We start from the raw sequence: 22,803 nt of genomic DNA, 5'->3' as shown, positions 1-22,803 counted from the left end.
ACTGTGATCTCTATATGGTCACATAGTGTGCACACAGTGTGAACACTGTGAAAACTCTGTGTTCACACTGTCATGACACTATGAATTTGTTCCAAATTCACAGTGTCGCACACAGAGAACACAGTGTGATCACAGTGTGACCACTGAGTGGTATACACCGTATGGACACTATGTGAACACACTGTGTTCACACTGTCATGACACTATGAATTTGTTCCAAATTCACAGTGTCGCACACAGAGAACACAGTGTGATCACAGTGTGACCACTGAGTGGTATACACCGTATGGACACTATGTGAACACACTGTGTTCACACTGTCATGACACTATGAATTTGTTCCAAATTCACAGTGTCGCACACAGAGAACACAGTGTGATCACAGTGTGACCACTGAGTGGTATACACCGTATGGACACTATGTGAACACACTGTGTTCACACTGTCATGACACTATGAATTTGTTCCAAATTCACTGTGTCGCACACAGAGAACACAGTGTGATCACAGTGTGACCACTGAGTGGTATACACCGTATGGACACTATGTGAACACACTGTGTTCACACTGTCATGACACTATGAATTTGTTCCAAATTCACAGTGTCACACACAGAGAACACAGTGTGATCACAGTGTGACCATACTGTGTATACACTGTATGGACACTATGTGAACACACTGTGTTCACACAGAAGTTCCACACTGTGGTGACTGGGGGGAATTTTCCTAAGGGTGGGTCCCAGGGGACCATAACATTAACGGGTTCAAAAACAACCCAGATCCAGGTCGCCAGAACGCAACCCGGATCTGCGTCGCCTGAACACAACCCTGATCCGGGTCGCCCAGATGCAGCCCGGATCCAGGTCGCCTGAACACAACCCAGAACTGGGATGTTCGGGAGGAGGTTCAAATTACAGGTGATCGGAAAACGACCCAGTTTTGACAGGGAGGTTCAAATTACAGTTGACCCGGAAAACAGGTCAGTTTGGACCGGTAGGAGGTTCAAATTACAGGTGATCCGGAAAACGGGTCAGTTTTGCTCGGGAAGAGCTTCAACCTTTGTTTGCAATTACTCGAGACGATGGTCTTCATTACAAACAAAAACAGAGCAAAGCTTACCGAATTAGCATCCATAGCAGCTTGCAGTGTAATTTCAGAATATTAACTGTAAAAGTACTTTTTGGAGTAATGCTATTACCGTTATCACATATTTATTTCCTTTTCGGTCAAAAAAAAAATCCAAACTTTTCTGTGAAAAAAAAAACGATTCTATTCAACAAGTTCACTTCATGTTTTTTGAAACACCACTCTAGCTAAATAATGGAGTATCCAGCTCGCGAATAAGATATCACTCCTTTTTATGGAGATTGGCCTCCCTCGAAAAGTAGTGGATACAATGAAAATAATGATGCATTAGGACAGAGAGGCACAATGATTACGTTTACTGTAGGATTTATTTAACTAATCGCAAAACAATGGCTTGAGTTAGCCATGTTTATTTTGGAATACTTCAATATGTTCGAAATGCACACATTATCACAAGATGCACACTTAAAAGGTACAGAGAATTTTTTTTAGAAAAGTTCGCACAAAGTGTTTTTTTTTTCTCTTCAAAATTGGTAACATTTACAATGAAATTATTTAAAAATCCCTGATGTTTCTAAAAAAAAACCACTTGGTATTTCTCTACTTTCTATTATGTACACTGAATTTCTTTTAATAAACAGTACATATCGATTTCAGAAAAAGACGAAAATCTGGTCTATTAAAAATTCCAGTCTGTACTGTAAAAAATATTTTACAAATATTTACACGAATGTACTGAGCCACAAAAAACACTGTACATTTCTGCTTTGTGCAATATACGAGGGAATTATTAAAAACAATCTTTGTACATTTCTTAAATAAATGTAAGTTTACAACAGGGTTAAAACAAACTTTGGAAAAGTTACAAAAATTCTAGTTGGTCCACTGGCTGTTCTAAACACGATATAACAGTAATTAAAACATACAAGAGAGAGGGAAATAGATTAAAAACAAATGAGTGTAGTTTTATAACAAATAAGCGGTGATTAAGTTCAACTTATCTCAGAACTTTCTGAAAACCTGTCCAGTCCATTATGCAAACTGCATATAAAATCATGCCTGAATTTGAGATGTATACCAGTACAATCACTGAATTGGAAATCAAAATAAAAAAAATAGCTTAACATCCACTTTCGTAGTATGGTACACTGAATCTTTTTTCTATTTTGGTGCCTTTTTTGATTGCGCAATATACCAAAGTTTTATCAAAGTAGGCAAACACATGACATAAAGGAAGCCACACAAACACACACCTGAAATCCAAAAGAAATGACACGCACAAAAAAGTACAGCATACTACAAAAAACCTCTTTAAATGATCCCAGCCACAAGCTTAATTCAAAACATGTTCTCAGTGGCTCTTTGGAATGTTTTATCCTTCTTCTTTCAAATTCAATAAAATCAACTCAACATTTCTTTGATCATTGTAGCCAGAAAATAGTTTGATCTCTTTACACTTTGCACTCCGCCATAGTGCAGCATCATAGCAGCAAACTTGTAAATCAGCAAAAACATTGAACAATTGTTGACTGCTGTGATGTGGGATATGACGTTCTTAACACCCGAGGGGCGCATTCGCCTCGGGTGCTGTACGCCCCGAGGGTGTTAAAAACGTTATGCTTATATCGTGCCAATAACTTAAAAAGATAAATGGTTGTAATACTGTGTGAGAAATAAACTAAATCACTGTGATGTAACCTTTGATGACTAATGGTTTTGATGTCCTGCCGGACACGAGACTGAGCGTTTGACATTGAACTTCTCACTGCGCAAAGCTACAGTGGGCCGGCAGGTTCCACACGTGCGCCCAACGCGCGCAATGAACGCAGTGCGATATCACCCTCGGTGTGTGACATACATGTACCTTTATTTTGTCCAGACACGTGGCCGTCCTAGACCAATGAAATTACAGTAATCCAAGCACACGATATAGCAACTCATATTCTTGGCTGACCTAACCCTGCTAAATACAACAGGTGAAAGCAACAATGGATAAAAGCTGTTGTTGCGTTTATCAGTCAAGTCCTGTGTTGTGTTGCATCTTGCTGCATTTAGCATGGTTACTTGGTAGCTGCTCAAAGTGCCAAGGCTGATACAACAGAATCCACTGTCACAGTTTGTTGCATGGAGCATGGTAACTGTTTAGTGCCAAGGCGGGTGTTTACTGGGTTCAATCATGCAACGGAATGTACTGCATACAGGGTGAGGGGCCAGGGTTCGGGTGAGGTTGTGGGGGCGGGGGTTGGGTGAGGTTGCGGGGAATTTGCGGTTTGTTTATGCATTCAATAGGGGACGTTGAACAGTAGAGGACAATAGGGTCCCCACTTCCCAAAGGTCTACAATTGACGATCGCGTACAAAACATATGGAAGGTCTACCTAAAAAGTACAAACAAAAGAGGGACAATAGGGGGTCCTCGATTGAAGTTGTTTACAACATTTGATCATGATGGTGTGGGTTGATGGGGGTTTGAGTGGGGTGGGGTAGGTAGAGGGAGCTGGTTTAAGAAGGTATTATAATCTTCAGACAAGAGAATAAAAAAACACAAACCACAAACATGCAGACACTTATTAAAACAAAGCTGCTGACAGTATAAAACTAAAACTACTCAGTTTCCCTTGAATTTCTCCATTTGAGGAATCTAATTGACCCTACTACTGTTCACACTCCTAAGAAACCTGTGTAGTATTGTCCTACTTCTAAAAATACCTGAGGTTTGTTGTAGAAAGAACAATGAAACTGTCAAAATCGCTGCCAAAATGGAACAGAATTTTCTAACACTCGTTATTCAACGGTCATCCGCAGTGCTAACAACTCAACAAGACTAAGCTTGCCTAGTCAAGCTGGATCCGATAGTCTCAGTTGAGGTCATTATTTATACTCAAGTGACTTAGCGAGTCAGTCAGGGACTCAGTGAGTCACTCTCAGTAAGTCGCTCAGTGACTCAGTCTAGCAAACATTCGGGTCCAGCAAAAACATTGTGCCCTTTAGCATATCTTGGTTAAGCACACAAACACAATGCAATTCATGCACAATTTCAGGACTGTGTTAGGAATGAAGTTAGGAGCCCAACCATGATTCAGTATTTGATATCACTTACTACCATTTTTCCCCTTGCAACTGTAGATGAAAGGCAATATTCGTAAGGATTCAAGGGCCTCTAGTCTACTGTTTAAACCCTGTGGCTTTTTTTTTTTTGGGGGGGGGGAGGTTCAATTCTTTTCTCTGTTTTTTAGAAGCAGCAGCAATAATGGGTTTTGAGAAAGTTAGGTTGGGATTACTGTGTCATGTCAATAAATGGGCCAAATCCAGACCACTGTGTAGACCAGATGCGTAAAAAGATATAAAGTAAATAGCCGCTCTGAATCAATGCAATAACCTTGAGGTTATCTGTAAATAAAAAGTGGTTTAAAAACAGGGATGTAAGTGACAGTTTTGCCTGAACTTTGAGGTAAACAGGTATACATGTACACCCATGTATGGTGCCTGTATGTTATTTACAATTTGAAGAAAAAAAAACACAACTGAAATCAGGCAACTGCAGAAGGACTTACATCCCTGTAAAAATGGTTGTACATAAAAAGTAGTTATACTGTCCTGATGTGGCGCTTACTTCCCCCAGAAGTCGTCGCGTCTCTTGCGCGCCCTCTCCAGTACCTCAGAGGCAAGTGAGGAACTCGAGGCATTGGACATGATGGATAGAGACAACTCATCGCTGTCACGGAGTGGCAACGTCCACTGTGGGCTGTCCGGCATCATCTTGCCCCTGGGCAGGTCTGTAGGGACCGTCCAGGCTTCGTTTCGCTTCCTCTGGGCGTCTGCGTTGTCCCTTTCTGAGCGGTGATTGTTGAGGTTTCGTGTTGCGGTCTCGGGTTGATTATTGGCCTCAGCCTCTTGCCTGGACTGTGGGTGAGCTGTCATTGGCCGGCCGTACATGCTGCCTGAGTTTGGCCTATCCAATGGCCCTGTGAATTCCAAAATAGGATTAAATCTATTGTTGGATACACAGCATCAAAAAAGCATGTTGTGGGACACAGAGGATAAAAAAAATCAGCTTGTTCCATCGCACACAAAATTCCAGAAGCCCATACATTTTTAGACAGATACTAAGACCCTTATTACGAAACGCAGACTAGTGACACACATTCTCACTATGAGACGGCAAACTCTGCCGTGTACAGACGCTTTATAATTTTAAACTCAAGGGATCTGTCTGTTTACCTTTGACCCCTGGAGCTTGTAATGGCCCCTGCCTGTTACCATTCATCTGAGTCTGGGTACCAGATGCCACTGTCCTCACAGTCTCTCCATTCTGCTCAGCGTCCCTTGAAGTCAGCCCGCGTGGGTCGCCATGCTGGGGGGCTGCCCAGGTTCGCGGGGGTTCAATCCTCCTGGGAAGGACTGGCATGGCCTGGCTGGTCTCAAAGTAGTTGTTAGAATGCCGCTGGAAGGGAGGTGGGTTGGATGTGCTCTCCCGAATGGGGTCTGGGTCTGTGGTGGTCACTCCTGCAGTGGGAGATCCTTGAAGCTGGTTCAGAATCTACAATTTCAAAAAAAAAACAATGAACCTCAACTCCTCGGAAATTTGTAAATTCCAAAATGCTGCACTGTGTACATGTATGTTCTTTTGAACTGTTACTTTTCAGGGGCATGTTAAATAATAGTGGCTGGGCTCTCCCTTCTTCAGTCCTGCAAAATCCTCCTCTGTGCAGAAACCCAGTGGAAGCCTCTTTATATCTACGAAGTTTCAAGGGGCATCAAGCCCCATGTAAAGCAACAGTCGCCGGGATCCACCTTCCTCAGTCCTACAAAATCCTCCTCTGTGCAGAAACCCAGTGGCATACCCTTTGTATCTACCAACTTTCAAGGGGCATCAAGCCCCATGTAAAGTAACAGTGGCTGGGATTCACCTTCCTCAATCCTACAAAATCCTCCAAAACCTCCGTGTGGAACGTGACACCTACCCTTGTTTTCATGTCCAGTTGGGGTGGTGGTGTTGACACCCTTGGAGTACTGGACCGTTCATCTTCTGAATCCTCATCACTATCATAGGCAAAGCCGTGGGTTATTGTACCGGGAATGATGTTCCTGCGTTGATCTGGGAAATAAGACGAGAGACAATAAAATATTAGCAAATTGGAAGTTCACTGTCAAAAACTTTGACACGTGGTATCAGTTCAACACTTATATAAGGGACTTAGTGTACACTGTGTATGTGTACTAGTTAACAATTGTTGACTGCTGTGATGTGGGATATGACGGGTTTTTTTAAACCCGAGGGGCGCATAGCACCCGAGGCGAAGCTGAGTGTGCTATGCGCCCCGAGGGGGTTAAAAACGGCATATCCCACATCACGGCAGCCAACAATTGTTTTATTATATCGTGCCAATAACTCAAAAAGACAAATGCTTGTGACTAACCATAGAGCAAGGACCCAAGGAGTCAGAACTCTTGGGCGATTTACATTTTGACCATTAACATACCAATCCCTCGGGAATGTCTATAGCTACAGCACTGTGACCGCAAGCCTCGACCATTCAAAGCGTGAATGCCAGCGGCCTTTGAACACGATGATCGTCGCCGCCTCTTTAGTTGGTAACCAACAACCTCCCTATATGCTGCATAATAAGTCATGTCACATCAGTGCTCTTTTTTGAAAAATATATTTTACGACAAGATAGGTTTTTACAACTGCGCAGTTGTTAGATGTGAGTTATGAACTCAAGTTAGCAATGTGCAGTTGTTGGTGCTTAAAAGCGTTATCTGTCCCTGTAATTTGGAGATAAATTGGATTTCTTTCAGATAAGTTTTCTTGTATTTTCAGACATTTTAATTGGCTATATATCATTGATGAAATGTGTTTTTTTGGAAAATTTCACAAGTTTTCACACTAAAGGTACAGAGCATTTTGTTCTTCATGAAATGATTGTTTCAGTGATGTTGACCACATTGTTAGCCAGTATTAGCCATCTCCGAACAAACACTTCAAAATCATTCATTTTTAGCGATGTATGACAACTGCGCATGCGTACTGTCTACGAAGCCATGCAAACTCCTTTTTTTGGCATTAGTGAGCGCGGATCTCTATTGTGTCGAGATTAGCGTAGTGAGCAACTGAGCAAGCTGGCCGCCAGGTGCTTTCTATTGTAGCTTTCGAGCGCAGCGACCATCATTTTACTTTTGAAGTCTTGGAGTACGAACTCCTTGGGTCCTTGCTCTATGGACTAACTGAGTGAGAAATAAATTGAATCACTGCGATGTAACCTTTGATAACTGAAGGTTTGATGTCCTGCCGGACATGAGACTGAGCGTTTGTCGTTGCAGTTCTCATTATGCAAAGCTATAGCGTGCTGGTAGGTTCCACACGCGCGCAATGAACACAGTGTAATATCAAACCGAATGTGTGATGTGCGTTTTCATTGACCAGACACGTGACCGTCCTAGACCAAAGAAACTACAGTATCCAAGCACACGGTATAACAATATACAAATAACGAATTTTGTGAGTGCGATGGTAAGAATAATTTCGTGAGGTGACAGATTGAATGTTCTATTCCACGAGGCGAAGCCGAGTGGAATAGAACATTCAATCTGTCACCGAATGAAATTATTCTTTCCATCGCACGAACGTAAAACATTCGTTATTTGTTTTATACAACACCTGAATAAATTCTCGTCATTTGATTGGTAAATTATAAACTACAATTTATTTTGATTTTAAAGATGTTGAACTACCCCTTCATGAAAATGTTTGAACCCAACGCTGTAGCGCTGGCTCTTTGGAACAATACGCGCTACGCTGAACGCGCACACCAGCATGCATTTTGCACGCAAATACCGCGTCATGGAACAAGCGCAAAGTGAAACGGTATAACGCATGGGTATAACGCATGGTCGCACCGTGCATTATACTGAATAATAATATGTCACGTGATCTACAATTCACCAATCAGATGACGGGGATTTATTCAGGTGTTGTATACTATGAATTATCCCATGAATGTGATTTGTATAATTTATCTTGAACTAAACTTGATGAACAGCAAGATGTGGCCACTTTTTTTTATCTGTTATTCCATTACAAGTGTGTTGCAACAGGAAAACGTGCACATATTTTCGTAAAATACCTTGCACTCCAGGATTATACCACACTTTTGTTGCCATGGATCACCTAACCAGCACCCGATTTCATCAAACTCTTCGTAACTTATGATGCATCGCAGTGATGCGACGCGTCGTATCTCTACGATGCGTCGCAGCTGCGACGCGTCCTGCGATCCATTTCACAAAACACGTCGTAAGTGCGACGCGTCGTAGGTGTATTTATAGCACAACTCGGTGACTGTTTTATGTATTTAGTCAGCGTACAGTAAATAGTCGTCTGATATTCAACAAAGAGTCGTCGGATCTCAGCTCGAAATTTGTTAAAACGTAAAACAAAATGGCGGCCGTGCGATGCAATTTTGAAGGAAAACAAACTCACATTGGACTGTATAGCTACTTTGAAATTTCAATTCTTATATTCCGGTCTAATTCATAATTATTCAATGAATTTTCTATTTACAACTTTACACACATTGCCTCGGTATTATAATCTCGTTAATGTAATGTTTATGGCATAAAACTGGCTTAGAAATGACTCTTCTTATTTTGCGACGACCACAAGACACGTCTTAACTTGCGACGTGTTTTAAGCCGTTGTCAAGGAACTTACGACGCGTCCAACACATCGCAACTTTCGTGAAATGGAAGATACGACGCGTCGCGAGTTGCGACGTGTTACACGTCGCAACTCGAGTTGCGACGCGTCGCAGCGCTTCGTGAAATCGGGTGCAGGTTTGAGGATTCCATTTTGTTTAAAGCTAAAACACTGCATGCCAATCACATAGTCATAGATCCTACATTGACTGTAATGTTGCGTATTATATCACCGCCAAGTGTAAGGAATCATGTGTTCTCACCCGGTGCTGATGTCTTTGCTGCAGCAGGTTGCGTCTTACTAGTAACAGGTGCCGGTATTGGAGGGGACAGGGATCTATGCTTTGGCTGAGGCGACGTTAAAATAGCACCTCCTGGATAAAATATATCAAATATTCATGTTAAACATGTTCCATGTAGTTTATTAAAGCGAAATACAAGAAAAAGTTAGTTTTTTGAGGTGAGAAAACAAAACATCTTTTTTTAAAAGGATGCGGCTTCAAAAAAGGATGCGGGCGGCGACGATCAACTGTTGTTTTTTACGTGGCCTAATGTGGAACAAGTGTTCATCTGAAAGCATGTAAAACCAAAGCAATTTTGCAACAACAGCAATGGCATTTGAGTGTGTTTTATCTCCCTCTACATCACCGTTGACGGGGTACTTGTCCATGAAGTCCATAATCAACCATGACTTGGTCTGACTAGGCAGAAGCCATTTCTTGACTCTTTATCCCGAAGTTTTATTTTGTTTCTAAGCACTTCCAACTTAAGTTTGTACTGAGTCTCAGTTTAAAATAATAAAAAAACATGCAACATTTCTTGAGGTTGACACTGTAATTGATAATATTGACCAGTTTTTTTTTTCAGGTTCAGTACAGCAGTCTTCAAGAGATTATTTTTATGTAATATATAACAAAAATTCTGGAAAATAACAGGCATGCAACTTGGAATTTAGAAAAAAAAACCGAGGAAATTCCAAACCACACAAGACTTTGTGCAGTATTTTTCAATTTGTAATGGCATTTGTGATGAGAAGCAAAATACGAGGAAATCAGTGGATCCGAGGAAAAGTTGTGTGCCTGAAGATTAATAAGCTCCTGCTGGGGCCACACTAGTATAGCTGCTCAGACAGTTGCTGAAATAAAATAAACTTTGCTCAGGAAAAACTACATGTGCTATACGTGTAGGTACTTGTGCTATTAAAATGTCCATCTAAAAAGCAGAGTATTTGACCTGTGGCAGGGGTGGTACGGTCCAGGTGATGGCGTTTAGACAGCCCCTCCTCCCGCAACCTTGGTGTAGGCAGCCTCCCCTGCTCCTCAATGGTATCAACCTCGTCTGAGCTGGGGGTCACTGACCCCTTATAGCCTTCTGGTGTTGGAATACTGCCAATGCTGCACAGGAAGAAAATATTATCAAATGAGATTTTGCACAGCGGTGAATACAACTTTGCGGCTCCACTATCTGAAGAGAATACTTTTAACAAGAGATTTGGTTCGGAGAAGAACCAGAGGTTTTACTTTACTTTGCAATCAGTGGACCCCGACTGTCATCAGATAAAAATCACTTTCTCTTCTTGAGTAAGTGGTATCTCTGTAAACTTTTCCAAAACTTTTCCAAAACAGTAATTCACTCACTGTGGGTTACAAATTCAGATTTTACCCTCCCAAGGGAAAATCCAAAGCAACATAGATTTTACTTTTAAGACAGATATTTGAAATATATTCTTCCACAGTATTTCACAAATACACACTCAATGCAATATTAATGGTGTGCATTTACGGGTAGTACGGGAACCCGGTACCCTATTTAAGTATAACACGGATACCCAGGTATCCGTAAAAGAAACCCAAGCCCCAAAACTCAAATCTTAGAAGTTGTCTAAAGGGCTTTTTAGGTTTACAGTGTAAACTGCAACTTTAGCGAACGTCATCTGTTGCATGTTAAAAAGCACATAAATATTAAATGTGTTCTGATTTTCAATGTAGCCTGGTTTTCATTTTGAAAATTCCCACAAATGGCTTTCAAAACCTTTCTTTTTCATTGTCTGAGAAGTTACTAAGTAATTTGTGAAGTTGCTTACTGGTACCCGATCCCATAACCTTGAACCGGTTCCAGACATCAGCGGTCGGGTACCTGGTTCCGATGCACAACGCAATACGGAATATGAACTCGTATTCCAAGCAGGAACAGCACATGGCATCATGTGGCCTACTTCAGTTACAAGTTCATTCAACGGGCACTATAAACCAATTGCAAGATGTCCTTGATTTAAATGTCACCCAATTTAACCTTTGAAGATTTTTTTGGAACTGAGCACGCAGTTAAAAAAAATGCAAGCTTAGCTATTGGCATATATGCCAATAGCTAAGATATATTCTGAATTCCACACTAATGTTTGTGTTTACCTTGACTCAAGATCACCGTTATCTAAGGGTTGTGGTCCTCCATTTTTCCCTTCCCCATTGCTGTCCTGTGGCCAGGCCAGGCGTCTGTTAACTGGTGGAGAACCCTCCGGCCTACTCACTGGCGCTGGTTTACTGTCTTGGTTTCTAGAAATGAATATCATTTGATCAGACCATTTGCAAACCAACTATTTAAGCCTCATGAAGCACTTCCAAGGATTTACTTATCCACATTTGCCAATGCAGTTGGTATGAGTAGCTGAATTGGTAAAAATTTTACCATATGCTCCATCAGTAGGCCCTATGTCTTAGAGCCAATTTTTGTTTGTGTTTACGGTAATGCTCTAAAACTTACGTAGATTGCTGAAAGGCAAAACCCTCCCTCCCTGACGCTAAATTTATTCTTATACACAGCTTGGCAAGGTTGGTGTTTGAGTGGTAAGACGTCTGCACTAGTAGGCAGATGGTCGTGGGTTCCAGTGCCACCCGAGAAAGGTTGTGCATTTGTTCTTGCCAGTCCTCCATCAACACCGAGTATACAGTGTTTATAAAAAATACGACGGTGAAGGGCAAAACCAAATATTAGAAATGTTTTGTCATTCATGTCAGTGTAATGTATAATGGGGTGTGTGACATCAATTGTCACATAGTAGCTTTTCTGTATTGTGCCTTGCTCACACTGTCATGCTTCTTCCTTTTAGAGTGGCATTCAGTGTCATGCCAAACAAAATTATTCTAAAGCAGTGGCACACCCAAGGCCCCCCCCCCAGAAGGTTGTAAATTGTTGGTTTTTTGTTTTGTTAATTTTTTGTTTTTAGTCCCATGATTGGACCATGGTGATATGTATGTGGCCTATTTTCAAGTAGTATAATAGGGGTGTAATTAGCACTTTGTTATTTGGCGCGACACTGGAACGTTTAGTCGGAAACAAGTGTTACATTCTTACCGATCTTTCAACCCTGTGTCAACAGAGGGCGCCGAGAGTGAACTGATGGTGCTGGTGGCTGTGCTGCTCTCGTCCCATAGACGGGCCTGATTGGCTAGAATCTGGGCCAGGTGTTGCCGAGAGAAGTGGGTTCCCTGAGCCCTCTGCCGGTAGTCTGCTGCCTTCTGACGAAGCTCTAAGACCTGTGGGAGCCAAAAACACACAAGGTTATATTCCTCATTTCGAGCCGTGAATTGGAACTTAAAAAGCATTTGGATTATTTGCATTTATCCCAGAAGTAAAATACCAAATTATTATCAAAAGGCTTTACTTGGATTAAGTACCAGCTTCAATAACGCACCTGTACTGAATACAAACGCAGATATGCAAATAGCCGTACAAAAGCCGTACACAATTTCGAGTTTTCCATAGGGTTGTACACAAACATGGATTCGTCCAGCAGGCATCACTTTGTACATCGAGTCAGCGCTCTAGTACATGTAATTTAATATAGCTCCATCACTTTGAGCCACACACGTGCAAACCAGTACATGCATAAAATGTGTCCCAAACACTGAAGCTCCAATGAGGTCATAAAGCGCCATATACTCTTTCTGCAGGGAATCCATAGTGTGTGGGCTTAAATGGCCTGAATTCTCAGAATATTGGGTGATTTGGGGGCGATTGGGTGTTAATCCATTCAAACCAAGCCAGCATTTCCCACCTCAGCAAACCAATTGGGCCTGGCTTCTCGTCTGTCGATGGAGCTGTCGTCTCTTGGCACGATGTGTGGAGGGTCCGCCCCTTTCCATATCCCGTTCTCATACTGATATATGTCAGGCTCTTTAAAGTTGGATGCATACTCCGATTTCCATTTCCTAAAAGGGAGATGAAATCATCATTCTCAACTAGTAGAGGCAATGCATTGATTCATCCTAACCTTCTTTGATCACTGCAAAATCCTTCAAGAAGTTTTTGAGGATTTACAGAATTGTGGAAGGTAGAGCCCAGATAGTATTACTTTAACCCTAACCCTTGAGCCCTTTTATTAGAAAGTATACTGAATCCGCCAAAATCCACAAATTTTATCATGCAAAAAAATGTTGGTAGCCAAGGAGTTAAACTGTAGAGATCCTGAATCCATCAAAGTCCCCCATCTGCTTAATATGGAGGTATCCTGAATCCATCAAAATCCAGCAAATACTGCTAGGCTTTCTGTCCTGAATCCATCAAAATCCCCCAACTTTTTCAATATGGAGGTATCCCGAATCCGCCAAAATCCTCCAAAACAGGGGTGTGGATTTTCATGGATTCAGGTACGTTAGGGTTTAATTGCACTTCAATGATGTCATTGGAGAGTACAAGCAATGTGTCTAGTACATTAAATTGGACCCTTAACTCTATGCATCTACACCAAAAGATAAAAAAGCACTGGTTTGGCTGCGTGGCCATTTGAATGAGGGACCACTGATTTTGTTCTTGACCCTAACCTTCCTCAATCCTCCAAAGTCCTCCGGGTGGCTTTTGAGGATTTTAGAGGATTGAGGATAAACGAAACATACAATTTTGGAAGATTGTGGAGGTTTGAGGGCACTGGACATTCAGTATTGGTTGATTGTGGAGGATTGGGGATGAATGGTGTTTGAAGAAGAGGTGGATTTTGGAGGATTGTAAGCTGAATGTATTTTGAGAGGCAGGGCTATTGGACGATGTTGAAGGATTAAAGCAGTGGGTGTCCTTCATTTGAACATACATGTAAGTTCAACATTTTGGAAGATTTTGGAGGATTGAGGATGGTTCCTACCAAAAAGGGCCTAGGGGGTTTAATAGAGTTAAACAAGTTTTATCCTCTTGTACATACATTTCTACGCTGTCAAGATGAGTCTTGGATGCAGGTTACATGATAATTAACGGAACTGTTTTATGACCTCAACAATTGGTCCCTCAAAAGTGCTCAGGAAGGGTGAAGCAAAGGGTGAAAATTTGATTGAACATCAAACATTTTCTGACACTGTGCCATAGTTGTCTGGACAAAAGTGAACAAATGCAGTGAATGTTTTACTATCAAATACACTCTGCAATAGATTGCGGTTTTCCATTCTGCGAAAGAGTTCATTTCCATTCTGCTCAATAAGAAACGATTTTGCTTGAAATCTTCGTCCTCACCTTATGGTTGTGGAATGTGGAAAGAATGGCTTGGTTGGGTTCTCGGCCGATTTCAGTAATTTGAGGTCGTCGTGTGCATACACTGATGGGACGCCAGCCGGTCGCATCTTATCCGGTGTTAGACTGGAGCGTTTGGACTTCTTGCTCTGAGGGGAAAAACAAAATCATAGAAACTAAAGGGGTAACAAAACTTTATTATTCTCTCAAATGTCAAACCTCTAAGGGGAGTTGAATTTAATTCTGACGGAATAGCCTGATCTTTAGATTTTCCTGTACAATGTATGTGAGATAAGGGAAGAAACATCATGTGATCTCTTTGCAATAAGGACAACCCATGTCAGAATTGTCCATAAATCTCTACTCTTTAACATGAAGGTAACAACAGTAGGCCATGGCAGCAGGAATGGATTTTTGATAGAACTGTTGTCAAATCCAAATATAATCACAAATCAAACTACCAGTCAAGTCACAAGTCCATCACCAGTCAAATCATATGTCAATTAGACAATTTCAAGTCCATCACCTTGCAAAAAACGAGTCAATGACAAACCCACAAGACAAATACACAAAGTCAATCAAACAACCGTCACCAGTTAAATCACAAGTCAAATCATAAGAAAAATTAGAAGTCAATTGCAAGACCACTACAAATCACAAGTTCGGTCGAAGGAAATGACAGTGCAATGTCTTTGTCCCACTTGATCGGAACAGCTTGTCATTTGACATGAAACTGATCGACTTTAATTTTGAGTCATTTTTTTGTTACTTTTGTGATCCTTACAACCATGCTCGGATCTCAGCACAAACCTTTGTCTTGACACGGTATTTGGCTTTGATGTCTCTCTCCGCATTCTCCATCAGCTGCTGGTGGGCTGTGGAAGACTTCTGCCTGACCGGTGACCAGTCCCTGAACTGCATCTTGTACTCACTCTGGCGTGGGATCTTGTCTGGGACGAAGGGAGCCACGTTGGCTTGAGATTTATACACCATCTACAGTTGACAAGAAACACAGAGCATCAATACAAACCAAACAAGAAAATGGTTATAAGGTTGATTATAAAATTGAACAAAGCAATTGACTGCAGTGGAGTTTGAACCTGCCCCCTTTGCTTGGATGTCAGCAAGTAACATGCACCTGAAGAAGCTGGACAATGCGCAACGCCGTGCCGCACGTATCAGCAAGGCTCCTCCGCAGGAGTTGAAGATTGACCGCTTATCACATCAGAGAACTGTGACAGGTCTTCGTTTATTGTACAGACTGCACGCAGAAGAAGTGCCAGCACATCTGAAGACCAAGCCCCCCCCCCCCCCCCCCCCCCCCGTAAGAGTTTCATCAAGGTCTACCAGGGCTAGCTCTTCATTGAGAAGTTTCACCTTGCAAGGATTAACTGGTAACGGCTGGGAGTGGTCACTGGTCACTGGCATACATGTAGTATGACCGTTCCTTCATTCCAGCTATGTTTCCAGTTCCTACGACAACAGGAACCAAGGCCTTCTGCTCAAGGACGCATAACTTTCTTAATAATTTGTAATTTTTCTTCACACAATGTATATTGTTATCGTTACTGCACTTTGTTATCTTTCTTTTGGTTCCTTCTGGTACAAGTGGGCACTGCTTTTATTCAGTGCTTAGACGTAAACAAAAAAAATTCCTGCTCTACCAAATGATCTACCCAGCCATTTGTGAATAAGGAACTGTTTGTGTTCAGTCAGTCACAGTAAGGATTGCATTGGTCTGTACCTGTTCTGCAGCCATGAGGGGTGATTCCTTGGGCAAGGCATTCCTCCATTCGTAATTTCGCTGGTATTCAGAGAGGTATTTGGCGGACTTGGGCCGTGTGTCCTTGATGCCTGCCTGATACTGCAGGGCAACATTCGGCTGTCAACATGACAAAGAATGGATGGAAAGTGGTCAATCAAAGACTAAATGTAGGAAGTCTAAGCTGGCATGAGTGAATGCTCAGTATACACAAAATCTTGTTACTTTTTTACTTCTATTTGGCACCCCCCCCCAAAAAAGCCCCAAACCAAACCAATCGCACCAATATTGTAAAAACATAACCATGTTCTGTAGTGTTACCTTTACTGTGTGTTTATGTGCAGGTTTAGAAGTGTGGTGTGTGTTCTCCTTGTTGTCTTTTCTTCCCGGTGCACTGGCATCCTTGTTATTGTTGACGTTTGTGTCTTTATTGTCGGCCTTGTCAGCTGATGTCGCGTGGCCGTTTGTGGGCTTCAGACTAGCTGCTGTATAAGTCTTGTTCTTAATTGGCTCCTTGCCAGGTTTTGATCTTGAGACTCTGTTGAAACAAACAAACAAACAAACAAACAAAATGGAAATAATTCTGCAACAATATCAAGAGTGATTTAAGTCGGCCCTGGGGTTTTCGAAGGTATTCCGAGGTATATATAGTGCAAGAAATTTTATCTACCATTAAAAAAGGGGGCAGGAAATCCTGTAAATTACAGAAGGAAACATTTGGTCCTCAGGAACAAGTACATATCCTCAAATAACAAACTTTGATGGGAACCTGTAGGTTTTTATGAATAATTAGAGGTCTTGCATGCTTGCAGAGTCAAACAGCAACAACGTGCATAATTAATATGCCTTCCACAAACCTTCAATAACTCCAACTCCTTGGCATTAACGCAAGGAAGCTTCTTAACTACTCAAGAACTGTGGGCTGTCAATCCGAACAGAGTGCCCAGGTGCCCGACCGTTGATGTCAGGAATCGGTTCCAAATTATAGGATCGGGTATCCATAACCGACTTGACAAATAACTTAGTGCATGTAACTTCTCAGACAATGTAAAAGGTTGGTTGTGGATGTCATTTTAAGGAATTTTCAAAATGAAAGCCAGGCTACATGCCAAAACAAAACATAATTCATGTTTATGACATTTGCAGTTTTCACCATAAAGCTTCGTTTGTATTTAAAGCTCACTGTAAACATTTGTATCCTGTTGTATTGACACACCGATGTGGCAGTATCATCATGCAGACTTTTGTGAAAAATCTTAACAGCAATTTCCAAGATTTGAATTTGGGGTTGGGCTTCTCTAACAGCTACCCGTGTTTTTTTCAAAGGGGTACCCAGTTCCTGTACCACCCGTTATGCCCGTAAATGAACACCCCTAAACTACACTGTGCAGACAAAACAGTTAGCACATAATATTTTACTTAACCTTAACTCCGTAGGCATTTTTGCTAGGACATCACCGCAATCCTGCAAAATCCTCCAACTTCCTCCATGTAAAAAGTACATACAGCCTCAATCCTCCAACATCATCCATCATTTTTGAATGCGGTCCTTGGAGGGGTGACCAATGACTCAATCCTACAAAATCCTCCAGCAATCACTGTCAATATATTGAGGTAGAGCCAGTGACATTCTGGAGCAGTGCGGAGGATTTGAAGTATAATCTAGACCTAACTTTATGCACGGCTGAGCATAAACAACACAAGGTCCAGCCTAAGACCTTGACACTGTACATCCTCCAAAATCAGCCATATCTTTTTTGCCAAACAGCTCAATCCTGCAAAATCCTCCAGTTTGCAAAGAAGATTTTGGAGTATTTGGGAAGGTTAGTGTAGAAGATACCTACGACGGCGGCTTGTGCTTCAAAGAATTTTGTCATAAACACACACGGCGGGTGATGACTTCGTTTAATCTGTAACAATAAATATGTAAAAATCAATGAAGAAACTAATATGAATTCGAACAATTATTTTGTAAGCGCAGCGCACATATGCGCAAAGGCTTTGTTGACATTTGTAGCACACTTCTATGAACGATGTTGATTTTTACATGTTTGTAAAAATAAACATCGTTCATAGAAGTGTGCTACAAATGCCAACAAAGTCATTAAACTGTAGAAGTTATCACCCGCCGTGTGATGTTTGTGACCAAATGATTTGTAGCACAGCCGCCGCCGTCGGTATCTTCTACAGTTAGGGTGTAAATATGAAATGCCATCAAACATTACTGCTGTGAAAACTGCATGCTGGTACCATCTTTTATTAAAAAATTATGGAAGTCAGAACACCAAGATATGTGATGAAGTGGCCCTATTTTGGCCTGAATCTCCAAATGAAAGTTCCTGACAAACGACTCATTCAGCCTGATCACATCACATATTCCAAGGGCATGAAGTGCCACAAGGTTAAGGATGTAGGGTTTTAACTTTCTCTATCCTGCAAAAAAAATCCTCCAAAATGTCCTATTGGATTTTAAAGGATATGGGTAAGGGTCACTAGATTCTGGAGTTGTGTCACAATTGTACTGGCTGAGCCCGATACTTACTTATGTGACTTGCTGCCTCCCTCACCAGTCCCGCCAACCTTGTACGTCTTCAGTGGCATCATGGGTACGATCCCACCGCCCCGGCCTCCTCCCACGATGTGCCCCTTCCTCTTGCCGGCATCGTCATCAGATCCAGAGACATCCCCAAAGAACTGCTTGGTTGTGTAGGTCACTTTATCCACGAAAGGGAGAGGAAAGCGCTTGTGTTGGAGAGGCGGTTCCTGTTGGCCTAGTAAGTGGAAACAAACGATTGAGAGGCACATTTTGGTCAGGGAAGTGGACCCAGAGGGGAAAAGAGGACGTTTAACTCCAAGTCTTTTAGTATTTTGACCTTACACACTGCCAACATTAACCCTTTAATTTAACCTTAACCCTACAGGGTATTTTGACAAGAAACCCTGCCAAAAGTAGCAACATATTGACCAGACAGCCTGCCAACATTAACCCTTTAATACCCTATTCCCTCCAGGGTATTTTGGCTAGAAACCCTACCAAACCCAGCAACATGCAACACTTTTCTAAGTGACAAGCCTGCCCAGTGTAGCAAGATCCATCAGGTCAAAAGTCTCAAGGCCAAACTGCCTCAGAGTCTGTGGTCAACGAATGCAGCAGGATACAACTGTGGCATTGTTAAATGGGACTAGCTCTCTTGGTCTCAGAAGCCGTTTATACACTGGTGTTGGTAGCTCAGTGTTTCAAAGTGCACCAGACTTTTCCACCTGATGTACTGTGTTGCGTCTGGCAGGGTTAGGGTTAATAATGATGCAACACAGTGCATCAGATGCATTTGGCACACAGAGTATGTCATGAGAAAGATATTTGGCTAAAGGGACATCGCAGATTTGTCCTTTGAAAAAATATAGGTAGAATAACAAGCAATGGTAGCCAATTTGAAAATTTGGAAAATTGCTTGTTATTCTACCTATGTTTTTTTTCAAAGGACAAATGTGCGATGGCCCTATAGCCAAATATCTTTCTCATGACATACATTGCACACTGACTGTGTGCCAAATTCCATGCTTGTATCATCAAAGGCACAATTCCCCCAATACATGTATTTCCCCTATCTGCCTCACTATAAATCCCTTTGAATGCCCACGCATCAAGGTCCAAAAGATTGTTTACATCTTTTGCAGCTTGTTGACAGGGTTGTGTTGAGCAGGGCCAAATTTTTCTTGACTTTCACAAATTTCTCTTGACTTTTATGTTTTATTCTTACCAGAATCAGCTGACGACAGACCAGCAGTTGGGGACTTCTGCTCAGGAGAGGGTCTGAAGGATGTGGATTTCACAGAATCATGCCATCGGAACTTCTTCTTGTACTCGCTTAATGCCTGGAAAGTGTGGGTAGAAAATAATGTAGGCAATGAAGCCATAATTAAATGGAGTTCCGACTTCAGAAAAAAATGAAAAAAATTATATAATTCCAATGTTGAAGTCCACTAACACGTACATGGCCCGCAATGGCCCCTGTTAACGAGGTGCAATTCTATCTTTCTCCTGTACTGCCTCATCATCAGAACCAAAGCAATTTAAGGTCGAGGGTTACTCGTGCATGAGGCACGGAAACCCTCTAGGAATGAAAGCCACACTGTAGTTGGTCAAGAGAATTAAAGCACGCCTCAGTCGACGGCAAACGATGACAGACAAATGACAGACGGCCGAGTGCGAGACTCAAATGATCCTGGTGAATGCAATTCTGGTAAATTTCACATTTTTGTTTGACATTTGAGGGATTTCAACCCACCCTAGAAGTACTACAGTACATGTGTAATCCCAATACTTGGTCAAACATTTCGTGACAGGAGAGTTTGGACTTGGAGGTCAAAAAAAAAATTGTCACCGGAAAATACAAAAAAACAGTAGCCTAACTGCGCATGTTCAGTGCTGTTATGCATAAACATAATGCTAAGGATCATACTAGCTAGTTCAGTGCATATCCGGCAAGCTAATACTAAACAAAAAAAGTAAAGGTTTGCCGTCTCCGGCAAAATATCCACTGCTGGAGTGCTGGCACTGCCATTTATTTACGGAGGTAGTCCAGTAAATTGGCCACATTTATGGGGCTACTGATGATCTCCATCTCATCTCCATCTCTCATCTCCATCTCATCTCCATTGGTTTATAAGTCAGCAAAATATCCTGCCGGATACATCAACGCTAACTTGATGATCACTGAACACGCTGGACATGCTGAAGTCGTGATCATCAATCATCATGCACACCAGTTATTTATTTGTCCCTAGACTCCAAGGTAGGACTCCTACCTTGTTTTTTACCGGCATCCTGCAGCTTTCACAAAATAATGCTTGAATAAGGTGAACAGGTTACAATGTTCCATTAAAACACATTGCAAACAAATTAATCTTGAGCTAAACAGCGTGATTTTTAAGTTGATTTTTTAATCATCTTCACTTGACATGCGATTCTTGTTGATGTAGCGATCTCAGCGTTCTTTAGCTGGTACCAGTGATTTCTTTGCACGCGTACATTCAGAAGCAAGATGATATTTTGGGTGCGACGGACACCAGCTAACTTTAGCCGTTAATTTTGTTTGGCTATTGAACGGATATTACTTGAGCTGAATATTAGTAAACTAAATCAATCCTTCAAACACCAGAGTACTTTTTAGCAGATTGAACTTCTGAATTTTCGATCTCAGGCATATTTTCCTTCTTCCCGGTGCTGATAATGGCGGAATCAGGAACCAGTTTATGGAATCGAGAACATTATTAATTCTGCTCAGACAATGAAAAAAGAAGAAGATTTTTAATGTCCTTTATGGGGAATTTTCAAAATTTTTCGAAAACCAGGCTCTATAGCGAACATGGAAAAACAAAACAGATTCATGTTCCATGACGCCTGCGAAAATGCAATCTATATACCGTTAAGCTAAAGAGCTCACCGCAGTCTTGTAATTAATGCTCGGTGTTGACGCACCGGCCGATGTGATATCGATCGTGGGGACCTTTATGGTGAAAAGCAACTTCTGAGATTTGAATTTTGGGGTTGGAATTCTTTAACGGGTACCCGGATACAATTCCCGTACTACCCGTAAATACACACCCTTCATTACCCTTAGTAAGCTCTGAAATCATAAACCATGAATATGTGCAGAAATCTCATAAAATAATAAGAGCCACAATGTAATTCAACATTAAGCATTTGCACAAGTCTAGTAAAATGACGTGTCTCAAAAGTATCCGAAATAAGATAAGAAAAGTACAATCACAGTATGTAGTGCGAAACGAACAAAGATACCTCCCTTTAAAGCAACTGTCGATGTTTGTACGTCAGAAAGGTCCAAGTGGCATGCCGCAATTAACAAATAAAGAAATGAAAACTAGTTAATTATGTAATTGCCCAGCTTTTTTTTGGTACCATCTTGCTCTTTTTTGGTAGATCTTGCTCTTTTTTTTGGTACCATATCATGCCTCGATCCGCGGGGGAAGTGTATGGAATAGACGCTTGACGGCAAGCGTTCTGCGTTCAGAACATGCAACACTAGACCTCCAGATTGTGACCATTCAAGGCGCTTTCTATCATGTCTTCGGTAACCCGATTTTGTATATAAGAAAATACATGGCAGCTATTGACCAATCAACGCCTTTCAATTTCTCAGTGCTCTAAACGACGTCACACTACTCGTAAAGGCGGCTCCGATTGGCTCGGGCGTCGCATAACTGAATTAACATTGCACAGATCATCATACGTTCGCAGTGTGGCTATGCAAACGTCTACCGCTGGGGGAGATGACGCGCGACGGGGGAGGGGGTTAATGGGGGTATTTATCCCCCCGCCATATTTTGTAAAGAGTGCCCTTTTTATTTACAAGTACCTTTTTTTCACGAGCGCCCTTGTGTAACGAGTGCCCTTTCTTGAAACTTCGCGTGAACGTCGGCAATAGACTCCCCCCCCCCCCGCCCCCGCTGGCTACGCCTATGCAACATGATATTTTTTTTTGGGGGGGGGGGGTGGTTACGGTTGGAAATCATTCTGTCAACAAATATAGCAATACCCCTGATCGTCCGCCAGTATGCAAAACAAAATCCGTATGTGGGTTGATCGGAACATTAAAAGCTATATGCGATAAAGCGAATTCGGAAACGAAGCCGAGTTTTTTAAAAAGGGCCGTCAATGTCGTCATGTTTATTTTTAGCCACGGAGGCTGCCTGACCTACAATTTAGACGTGAGCGTCGGGAATAATTGTCAGGTCTGGG

The 22,803-nt window shown here is 41.8% G+C and overlaps 1 protein-coding gene across 2 annotated transcripts; it reads right to left on the bottom strand.

Annotated features, from left to right (window-relative positions):
* Positions 1 to 1,429: 1,429 nt before the first annotated feature.
* On the bottom strand, positions 1,430 to 21,063 carry LOC119726673 (nuclear protein MDM1-like). 2 transcript variants are annotated; one of them, XM_038198451.1, is made up of 15 exons: positions 20,850 to 21,063; positions 19,802 to 19,916; positions 18,583 to 18,811; positions 16,362 to 16,578; positions 16,023 to 16,160; positions 15,089 to 15,271; positions 14,282 to 14,427; positions 12,840 to 12,993; positions 12,137 to 12,318; positions 11,194 to 11,337; positions 10,019 to 10,179; positions 9,049 to 9,159; positions 6,052 to 6,185; positions 5,309 to 5,627; positions 1,430 to 5,052 (listed from the first exon to the last, which is right to left on the bottom strand). In XM_038198451.1, exons 1-15 carry the CDS (start codon positions 20,865 to 20,867, stop codon positions 4,697 to 4,699), a joined length of 2,607 nt encoding a protein of 868 aa, XP_038054379.1. In that variant the 5' UTR covers positions 20,868 to 21,063; the 3' UTR covers positions 1,430 to 4,696. The 2 variants fall into 2 exon arrangements, with proteins under 2 accessions (XP_038054379.1, XP_038054378.1); XM_038198450.1 differs by lacking the exon at positions 20,850 to 21,063 and adding an exon at positions 20,614 to 20,783.
* Between the last annotated feature and the right edge of the window lie 1,740 nt (positions 21,064 to 22,803).

This window comes from Patiria miniata, unplaced genomic scaffold (assembly GCF_015706575.1).
Source record: "Patiria miniata isolate m_02_andy unplaced genomic scaffold, ASM1570657v1 HiC_scaffold_2, whole genome shotgun sequence".
NCBI classification, from domain to species: domain Eukaryota; kingdom Metazoa; phylum Echinodermata; class Asteroidea; order Valvatida; family Asterinidae; genus Patiria; species Patiria miniata.
The sequence above is the reverse complement of the archived record's forward strand: the minus strand, read 5'-3'. Positions and strand labels throughout refer to the sequence as shown.